The 10,635-nt window shown below is 36.9% G+C and overlaps 1 protein-coding gene across 1 annotated transcript; it reads right to left on the bottom strand.

Annotated features, from left to right (window-relative positions):
- Positions 7,002-8,120, bottom strand: LOC109842695. Its single transcript, XM_020411554.1, has 2 exons — positions 7,684-8,120; positions 7,002-7,593 (listed from the first exon to the last, which is right to left on the bottom strand). The coding sequence occupies exons 1-2, from the start codon at positions 7,990-7,992 to the stop codon at positions 7,180-7,182; spliced, it is 723 nt and encodes a 240-aa protein (XP_020267143.1). The 5' UTR covers positions 7,993-8,120; the 3' UTR covers positions 7,002-7,179.

Raw genomic sequence — 10,635 nt, 5'->3', positions numbered from 1 at the left:
ACACTATTCCCCAACAACAACGCCAAAAAATTGACGGGACATAAATATGTACCAAAAGTTACAAGTGCATAACAAATCAAGTTATAGTATAAAAAGTTATCGATCCCACGAGGAAGGTGTTTGTAAGAAATAATTAGAATCGGTTCTTATGTTGTGTGCGTGATAATTAGGAGTGATGAATGTGTGTGATTATGGGGAGATATGAGGATTGTTGTGAATATATGCAAGTGACAGAGATTGACAGGAGAGAAGAAAGAATCAAAGGAAAACTAAAAAGCAAGAATGAAAAGAAAATTCAAGAAAATCAAGATGGAGGATTCAATTAAAGATATGAGAAATCTAAAATTGAATCCACTAACTAATCTTACTTATAAGATATGAATCATTCTCTTTTTCATATTCTACTTTAGATTTAGTAAGTATAGATTATCGAACCACTCAAAGGAAGTATAACCTATCAGATTATTATCCAAGTAAAATTATTGCTCATGAAAATAATAACAACTAAATAGTAATTCTAGAATTCCTTCTACCAATTAGTTCTTTAGTTGATTATCCTAAGTATGAACAATTTAAGTATGAGAGAATGATTAACAAATCGTAAGAGAAATAAAGCTAGTTTTATACAATTTCTAGAGTTCCAATAAGAATTAATTTCATATCTAAGAAAATGAAAATTCCCTAGAGGGTTCTAGCCTCAAGGCGAATCAAAAAAAAATAAAAACAAGAAAAAAATAAACTAATCCCAAGAGGGTTCTAAACCTCAAGGCGAATAGTGCAAGAAGATAAAATTTAATCTATAAAATAAATTGCAAGAACTAAACTACAATAAATTATAAGAATTAAATGCAAGAAGTTAAAGTAAGAGAATAAAAGTATGAAAATAAATCTACACTATAAGACATTAATGTAAATCTAATCTACTAAGCAATAAGAAAAGAAATAAAAGAGAAAATAAAAACAAACCCCCAAATTGATCTTCATCTTCATCTTCGTCATCCAACAAAGAGAAAAAAATATGAAGTGGTGAAAAAAATTATTTTACTAATTATAACAAAAAGTTAATTAAGAGTAAGTCTCTTGTCCAAATAGAGATACAAATTTTTTTCACCATTAACCCCTTACTCTCAACCCCTATTTATAGTAAGCATCAATGAATGTGAGCCCTTAGATCGAATTCTTGTCCAAAACCCTTGATTTTTAGCCTTTGATTCATAACAGAATCGTCAGCATCGATGCTGGCATCGATGGATGCTCTTATAAAAATTCTGACTTCATAGTTGGCTTCATCTCGTTGAGATAGGCGATTTTTATATATTATATATTAAATTACACCTTCCGCATTGGGAGATATCGTCGTTTCATTGCGGCCAACCATGTTGAATATAATCTCTTCATATTGAATTTTTTATTTTTTTCGGCTTCTATAGGCTACTCAGCTTGATTCTGGGCTTCAATAAAAGGTTACAAAATGAGAAAGTTAGAGTCTTTTAAGCTTTTATTTATTATTTCTTTATTAACCTGTAACTAAAGATAAAAAAATTATTAGTGATATATTTAATAATGTAAAATAGATAATGAGGGTATAAAATTGTAATAAAATGTGATTATCAAGACTTCAACTTGGGGTGCTATTTTAAATTCGAGAAAAAGACGAGGAAAACTAAGTTTTTCATTCTCTCTGAAAACTTAGACAAAAAGAAAGTTCAAGTGTGCAAAATTTCTTCACGAAGAAGACGAAGCCTATATATAGGCAACAAATCGACAGTTGAGATTTGATATCTCAACTGAAGCGACGGTCCAGATTGGATAAAACAGTTCAGATTCGAACTATTTCGTATCAAATAGTTACTGTTAATCTTCAAATCGAATAGTTTAGATTCGTTATCCAAGTGACGAGATGCTTCAGATTCAAATGAACGATCGAGATTTGAGTCTTCAAATAGAACTGCTAGGATTAATCTAGAAAGCAATGGTTGAGATTAAAATATCAACTGAAAAGACGACTCGGATGGAGTGCGTGAAAATGAGGAAGCTACGCTATGTAGCATTTAATGCGATCTGACATGCTATTGCCGCTTCGATCGGTGAGTTTCGAACCTCGCCTGTAAAGCCAGGGCTCGCCTGCAGCAATTTAGCTTGCCTGCGATACTAAGTTCGCCTTAACACTTAGCTCACCTAATTTCATTGAGCTCGCCTAAAGAGCTCAACTTAACCAAAGTGATCGAGTTTGCTAGTAAGGTGCCTTACTTTGCCTAAACTAATGAACGATGATAATTTTTTATTCAAAGTATTCCAGACCCCATGCAATTTGATTTGGGTCTGAAAACTTTATAGGGAGTTTTGTAGGCAAATAAAATTGCCTTTATCCTAAATTTCAGGAGTTTGCCTATAGAACTTCGCCTGAGCATCCAAGTTCACAGGAACAAATCTCGTTCTGCTTGTTCACCTACATCAAATAGGCCAAGTCAAGCTCGCCTGAATGCTTGACTTCGCAGGAGAAGCGAAGTTTGCCAAGGCATTGGACTTCGCCTAAAAAGAACTAAGCTCGCCTTGTTGCTTAGTTCGCCAGTTTGCAAGTAAGCTAAGCTCATATGAATGCTTAGCTCGCCAGCTTCGCCTACAGGAGTTAAGCTCGCCAAAATGCTTAATTTATGAAGTTCACCTGCAAGCCCATCAGGCTCGCCAACTTTACTTGCAAGCTCGCCAGACTCGCCTACCTCGCTTGCAAGCTCGCTTGGTTCGCCTGAGCGGTTAAAAACCACTTACTTGAATTGTGGTAGTGGTTACGCCCACTTCCCACATTCTAAGGGGTTGGTTATGATCTTTCTCATCTGTAAATAGCCATATTCGGCCAAAGGAGGGGGGAGGGGGGATCTTGGCTTTTTAGGATCTAGAACTCTTTTGGCAATCAGACTTTTTAGAGATAAAAGAACCGAACATTGCATCTTGTGCATTCGGCTTTAATATTAAAGCTCGGGTGTTCAAACTCTTTTAATCAAGCTTCTACCACGTGTTGAAGTTCATTTGCAATGTCATTCAAATCGTCAAAGGGAAGCAAACTCGACTCAAGCATCGAGGGAGGCATCCTATCGCTTCAAAGAACCCACGTTAAACAAGGAGAGATTAGATTCATTCTCTCTGCTTCTGTGTAAAATCAATTTTGATCTGTAAGAAACAATTTGATTAATACAAATTTTGAGATCCATTTTATGATAAACAGATAGTAACAACAATTACTATTTATAAGGATTATGTCATCGTTCTACTAAGCCATTGACAATTTCTCGCATCTAGAATGATGCCCTCCCCCCATTCCCCATCACTATACAATTAATATACATGCTGATGGAGAGCAGTGCAAGGGTTTTAATCTGGAGGCGAGAAATCATCGATGACTAAGCGAAATAACGTTGAAATCCACAATGAAGAATAATTGTTGTTATTGTTCACGGATGAACAATATTATTATTATTCACCAAATGAACTATACCAAAATAGTGGAATTTGAGGTTATCTTATGTGGTTTTGGGACTATTTATCGGTCAAACAGTGGGACAAATTGCATGTTATGAATCAAGATGTGAAGGGCGTTGGAATTTTTGAAGAGGAGAGATTTGATAATCACTAGGCTTCACACCCAAGGGCTTCACACCCTAAAAAGGCAAATCACATGTCAAAGAATAGCTCACATACTCAAGAGAAAATTCTCTAACTCAATTTTTTTATTTGTCAATGTCTATTTCTCATGGAAGATTACATCTTTTATTTATAAAAAAATAAAGCATCTTGATAGTTAAAGAAGCAAATTAAAATCATCATCAAATCAAAACCTAACAAAATTAAAAGAAGTAATTAAATAAAATCCTAACTAAACTAGAAAGAGATCTCAAAATCAAATCCTAAAGAAATCCTACGTAACATAAAAGATTACATAGAATCAAATCAAATATTACAAAAATTAGAATTATCCTAATAGATCTTAAAATATGTTGATGGATAGTTTATGATTGTTGTGCATCAAATTCTCCCCTTGCTAGAGAAAACTCAACCTCGAGTTTTATAGCGAGGGAGTGAAATGTTTAACTTGATTGACGAGAAGAATTCCATTGTAAATTGCAAGATCTTCAAGATGACATGTAAAACCTTATATTGAGTTGGCGGTGGAGGGTGTGGAATAACGAACTCAATAACTAAATTATCTTGGACTAAGAGTTTGCATCACATATTTTCTTAAGTTTGGATTATAGGCAAGACTTGAGTTCTAGGTTTGATTCAAGCTCAAGCATTAGATCTACCCGCTGCTCTGTTTTTAGTTCAAACTCTTTTTTAGGCTTGGGCTCTGGATCTATCTTCTTATCTGTTTCTTCTTGCTCTGGTTCAGGCTCGCACTATAGATTGATCTTTTAATCTACATCTGATACTAGCTCATATTCAAACTCGGGCTTTAGTTCTTGGTTAATTTTTAATCTTGCTTTACTTTCTCTTTTGACTTAAGTTGAGGCTTTGGATCTACATTGAACTCAAGTTTTGATTGAAGACCTACATCTGGTCGAAGTTGAGGATTTTTTGTTGATTTTATTTCACATTTTGAAGAGAAATAATATATTCTAGATAGTAGACTACAGTACATCCTATCCGAAAGAGCTTTCATAGTTGTCCACGAATAGGGCTGGTAAACGACCGAATCGTAGCGAATAACAACTTATTCAAATTCGTTTGAGGTCCATTTCTACATATTCAAATTCGTGATCATATTCGAGTCGAATACTAAATGACCATTCAAATTTGATTTGACAATATTTATTCATGATCGATAATTATTCCCGAATATTTGTTTAACAACAAATTGTGATTTTCCTTGCATTATTCATTTAATATTCGATATCTATTCGTCAATTATGTGAAATGGATAAATCAATCTCTGATCAAAAATTAAAAAATATTGTAACTTTAAGCCTCAACTTACATTTTGATGAAGGTGTCACAGGTTAGGGAGGTAGATGTGATGTCGGTGGAGTTTCGTCAAGTTTGGGGAGGTAGCAACTGATGGAGACCCCAATGGTGAAGCCGAGGTGACGGAGGTACTGATGAAGATCCTATTTGAAGATGAAGAGTCAAGATTCGAGGAAGGATCAAGAGGGAAGAGACAGAGACCGTCGAAACTCGAGGCTAAGGGGGTAATCAGCAAAGGCCGAGGGAGACTGCGAGAGTGTGAAGGATTGATCGGCGAGAGGGAAGAGAGTGGAGCTTGAGTCCGCCGTCGTAGGGGAAGAAGCCGAAGCTTGAGTGAGAGCTTTTGATCTACCGGAGAGGGGAAGATTTACCGACAAGGGGAAGATTGGTGGAGCTTGAGTGAAGGTTCGGTCGGCGGAGTTTGAGAGAGAGAGAGAGAGAGAGAGAGAGAGAGAGAGAGAGAGAGAGATCTGGAGAGTGGAGGCGGAAAAATAAAACATGAGAGAGAGAGAGAGAGAGAGAGAGAGAGAGAGAGAGAGAGAGAGATCTGGAGAGTGGAGGCGGAAAAATAAAACAAGGCCAAGACCTAGATTCCATGACTCCATCAACTTAAGTATTTATACGGGGTAATAGTTGTAAATAAAATTTTTGATAGATAATATTTGCAATAAGTTTAATTGATAGGACTAAAATGTAAAAAGTTATTGAATAGTTAATAATCAACCGAATCGAACGTACCTTTGGTTAAATTCTATTCATGTATAAGCCGAATACTAAAAATTATTTGTTTAGTATTAAATGAATGATCGAATCGATATTGACTGAATATCTAGACGAATAATAATCGAACTGTTTATTAATTATTCGGTTCACTTCCACCCCTATCCATGAACACATATTCGAATGATAATAATTTCTATACCACCATTTTCTTGCCTCTCTCTTTAGTCTACACTCAACATATAAATACATTTTCAGTTCTTATGTATCATAGATAGAAGCTATATGGCTTCTCATATCCACCAAATCCATAAAGTAGGCTAGGGTATCAAATTTAAGTGGATTAAAATCAAACCCTTATGAAGGAGGTAGCGGTATTTTACTCCTGATAATTGTGGATCCTTAGGCTCTAATTATACCAGTCGATGCAGATCGAGGCAATACACAAAATTTTTTGGCACATGAAAGGGAAAAGAGGGAAAGAAACAAAAAAAGAATATTGAATCAACTACCAGAAACAAAAAAATTTCAACACCTAACTGCTTACTAACTATCCCCATGTTCTAGGTCCAGAATATCAGCACCTGGAATGAAAACATGGATGTCCTAGCTTTTTCGAGCTGTTTTACCAAATGTTTTGATCCCATAAATTCATATTTTTTGTGGAATCGTGCCAGGTCCATCAAAGTTCTTTAATACTTTAACTGTTACATTCAATTTGAGACAACTCAACCGCCACCATAATAATTGAGGATGCAGCTTAAACAACTATGTGACTAGGCTTTTTTTTTTGGCAATGATTAAGAGTATCTGGGCGCAAGTGCATCGTGAGGCTAGAATCAATAATCATAATAATAGAATAAAAATCAGTTCCAACCACTCCACAGTCTAGTTTGATTCTCCAATTAAAATGAAGAATGTGCATCAGAAGAGAAAAGGGTACAATGTCTTTTCCTGTTAAACTTAGCTAATAGTGTTCCAAAAAGGTTTTATATGTAATTGTTAGAAACGCAACAAGAAGCATGTTCATAAGCAAGGCCAATGACTCATTATAACTCTTTGTAGGGTTGCAAAGACGCACAAAACGAGATGGATTAGGCTAATCTATTATAATTCCTATTGAATCCAAGAACCAAGTAACGCATGTTCTCGCTTGATTCCTAACACATACCAGCAAAGTCTTGGAACGACACGAGCCTCTATATGTGAAATGTGTCTTAATTTGTTGATTGGCATTAAAGACATGGCTCTGCACATATCGATCACTTGTACAAATACTAAAAACTATCTCATCATCTGAATCATACCAGTAAACATCAGGATAACTTTCATAACTTCATTAGAGCAAACGGGTACTTTTATTTACTTATATTATTGGGACTAACTAATTCTTGCGCCATGTTATTGGCAGGATTAGGCAGTAATCAATTAATAAATTTACAAGTTGGGTGGAAAAAAAATTTACATGTGAGATTCAGAACATCAACGTAATTTGTTAGAGAATCAAAACTCCTGACGAGCATTGGAAGCAACTGCGATAGCCCAGAACTTGAGCTGCTCCTTCATATCCTCGGTCGATCTCTTATCAACACCTCTGAACATAGGAGGAGCTGACTTCTGCATTATCCATGCTTCTGATAAATATGGCCTCTTTTTTTCCTCGCGTTTGCCAGATTTCTTGTTGCGTAGACCGGGAATAACCTTGACAAATTTCGTATTAAGCTCTTCCTTGTCACAAACAAACCCCAAATCCTTGAAGCCTTGTACCTCCATGTACTCTAGATCATTTTGGCTTTTCCATTTCTTCTCCTTGAATATGTTTCTATAGTAAGCTTCTTTTGCAATGTAATGCTGGATGGCTAAATATCTCTCTGACCTTTCGAGCTTTATGTACCTTGGTGATCGATCTCTGGCGTTCTGCAATAGAAAGAGAAATGATTGAAAGGATTATACGTGCATCATATTGCAAGAAATTAATTAAGAGAGCCCATACATCCAAAATTTTACCTTAGACGAAAAAGATATTGAATGATAATTATCCAATGAGCTCAATGAGTGCCGGAACTTGGGGTTGCAGGTGTTCAAAGACGGTACTTGTTCAACTTGTGCAGTACTGTTGAGTCTTTGAAATCGAGGTGGAAGTGTGGGCATTCTATTTAGTGCAGGAGTCTCCTCCTTAACTTGATCCAGGTTAACATCCTCTTCTTCTTCTTCTTCTTTGCTCTTCTCTTGAGAATTATGAGAATCATTGGCAGGAGGCTTTTGGTTTGTAATCAGTATGTTCCTGAAGAACCAGTACTCATCCAAGATATCCATTACTGAAGCTTTGTGATCAATATATTTGGACGTTGAAGAGCCTTATTGAGTTGTCATCTCTTGGGCTTAATTTTGCTGCTTCAAGCTCTGTCGTCTCTCGGTACTATTATACTTGGATGAGTGCACAGGGAGGCGATTGGCAAGAGAGCGGCAATTAATAGTTTCTCTAACACTCTAACCACACAAATAATTGCAGTGTATAACTAAACACTATTATTCTAAGCTCCGTTATTTGTCTCTAGTTTTAGCATTGTGACCATAGATAATTTAGACTTTGTTTTATTAGTGTGCAAACCAAACACTAAATCTGCTTTATGATGTAGATCAACATTAGCATTAGGCCTTAAGATGCCAAATCTGTCATTGGGAATAATGGGAGATACCCAATAATTATATTATATGTTCCAATAGCACTTAGACGCCTTTATTTATGATATGGGCATCATGTGATGTCAATGTGCCGCAGAGAGATTTCTTAATATCATTGTTTAGTAAAGAGGACCTCTATTCTCTTACAGGCATTGAACATATACATTTCATGACACAATGTCAGATAATGAAAAGATAACTCCAGTTTGACAATAAAGATGTAAGTGGTAATAAAAAAGTTTAGGGAATAGTAAGCTGTCAACCCCTTATCTTACAAAAAATGTCTATGCAATTAAGCCGTTATTTTTTAGCATTATTTTATGGAAAAATTGCTTTTAGGCCCCAAAATCCAACTTTCAATGTGCTCCAGCCCCCCAACTTTCAACAATGTGCTACAACCCGTTTTTTTTAAAATTATGTTCAGGCCCCTCTCCTCAAGTTCCAATACACCCTCTTCAAAAATCCCGATTTTACCCCTCCCCTACACCCTCTCCTCCACCTCCGTTCCTCCTCTTCCCCCGCCCCCGCCTCCCTCCCCCGCTCCGCCTCCCTCCCCCGCTCCGCCGCCATCCTACACCTCCCTCCTCCTCCTCCAGTCCCCCTCACTCCCCCGCTCCGTCGCCGGTGCCGTCCCGAGGAACTTCGCGTGGCCGGCGGCGATCATGGTTATTATATTAACATGTTAACTCTTAAGGTTAACATGTTAACTTTTACGGTTAATATGTTAACTCTTAACAGTTAACATGTTATCTGTAATAGTTAAAATGTTAACAGTAAGAGTTAACATATTAACCCCAAATTATCTCAGTTCCAGTTTTAAGTTCTAGATGACTAACCCCCCCCCCCCTAAGAGTTAACATGTTAGCCCTAAGAGTTAACATGTTAGCCCTAAGAGTTAACATCCGCTGGCATGAGAAAGAGAAGGGTAAAATTAGGATTTAAGTTGGCTGGCATGTCTAATCATGAGCTGGTATGTCTAATCATCTTTTGGCATGAGCTGAAACCATGATAGAGGGGCCTGGACACAATTTTTTCAAAAACAAGGGGCTGCAGCACATTAAAAAAATATGGGGGGCTGGAGCATATTAAAAGTTGGATTTTGGGGCCTAGAAGTAATTTTCCCTTATTTTATATATCTAAGATCTGGAATGGAAAACCCCTATTTTTATTTTGTTTTTATATCTTGATTTCGATAATAAAGATAAAAAGTTCATGGTGAAGATAGGGTTGTGGGTCCTATGAGAATTCAATGAATGTTTGGGCTATGAATGGGAGAGAGTGGATATGGGGTGTTGGGATCAGGACCTGTTTGGTTGCATTATGTAAAAACGAGCAGTAGCTACAGTGACAGGGAAGTGAATGGTCCAGCTGTATCTGATAGTTACAATAAATAAAGCCCATTTCACTGTTTTTTGCTGAGAAAATCTGAGGGGCTGGCAACTCAGTTACAATAACGCCAACACAGCTACAGTAACCATACTTATTTGAGTAAGCCAAACATAGGAGTTGGGTGTAATACTATAACACATTAGATTGTTTGGTTCAAAAGTCATTGTTTTCATTGTCATCGAGTCTATTACAACTTTGGTCGTTACAATCTCAAATAAACGAGAAAAGTCGATCTTTATATAAGATCTCTTTATACAATGAAAAATACAAAAAGTACAACTCTTGTCAAACAGCACAACAAACGTTTATCACCCACTGCTTGCGTGGGAACTTCGCCTGTGTCGGGGACGTTAATATCTGTGGACCGCCACGAATCAGATCCGATCGATAGATTAAGTTGATCAATGCTTTTACTTCAAGAAGAAAGTGATCGCTACAGCGATGATCCTGACCAAGCGAGATCACGACTCTTCTCGAGATTTAAGACTAACCTTAAATCCTAAGGAATAGGGGATGATTCTCAGATCTCTCGAACTCCACTCTTTATGCACAGGAATTCGCCAAGATCTGCTAACCCTTGCTGTAAATTCATGGCTCCACTCTCCAATTCGGCAGCGCTTCGCTCTCTTGATCTCCACCTCTGATGAAATAAGCCCCTGAGCTTGTATTTATAGGCTTCGGTTGGGGGGATTTTGGATAAGAATGATAGATTCAGCCTTATCTTTAGTTAATAACCGTGTAACCATGTTTGTGGATGATATCCAATCAGTTAGGATACTCAGAAATGAACAAATCTGGATAAAACCCGTGAAAACCAAAAAGAACGCGTTTTCAGATCGAAACTGGCCGAACCGTCGTTTGGTGGCTCGGCCTATGGCCGAGCCA

The sequence above is a fragment of the Asparagus officinalis genome, chromosome 1, assembly GCF_001876935.1.
Source record: "Asparagus officinalis chromosome 1, Aspof.V1, whole genome shotgun sequence".
Lineage (NCBI taxonomy): Eukaryota > Viridiplantae > Streptophyta > Magnoliopsida > Asparagales > Asparagaceae > Asparagus > Asparagus officinalis.
The sequence above is the reverse complement of the archived record's forward strand: the minus strand, read 5'-3'. Positions and strand labels throughout refer to the sequence as shown.

Excerpts from the sequence above, each read along its gene's own strand:
- LOC109842695 (XM_020411554.1), bottom strand. The coding sequence starts at position 7,992 with ATGGATATCTTGGATGAGTACTGGTTCTTCAGGAACATACTGATTACA. Across the intron at positions 7,594-7,683 it reads CAATATCTTTTTCGTCTAAG|AACGCCAGAGATCGATCACC; the intron begins GTAAAATTTTGG and ends TTTCTATTGCAG.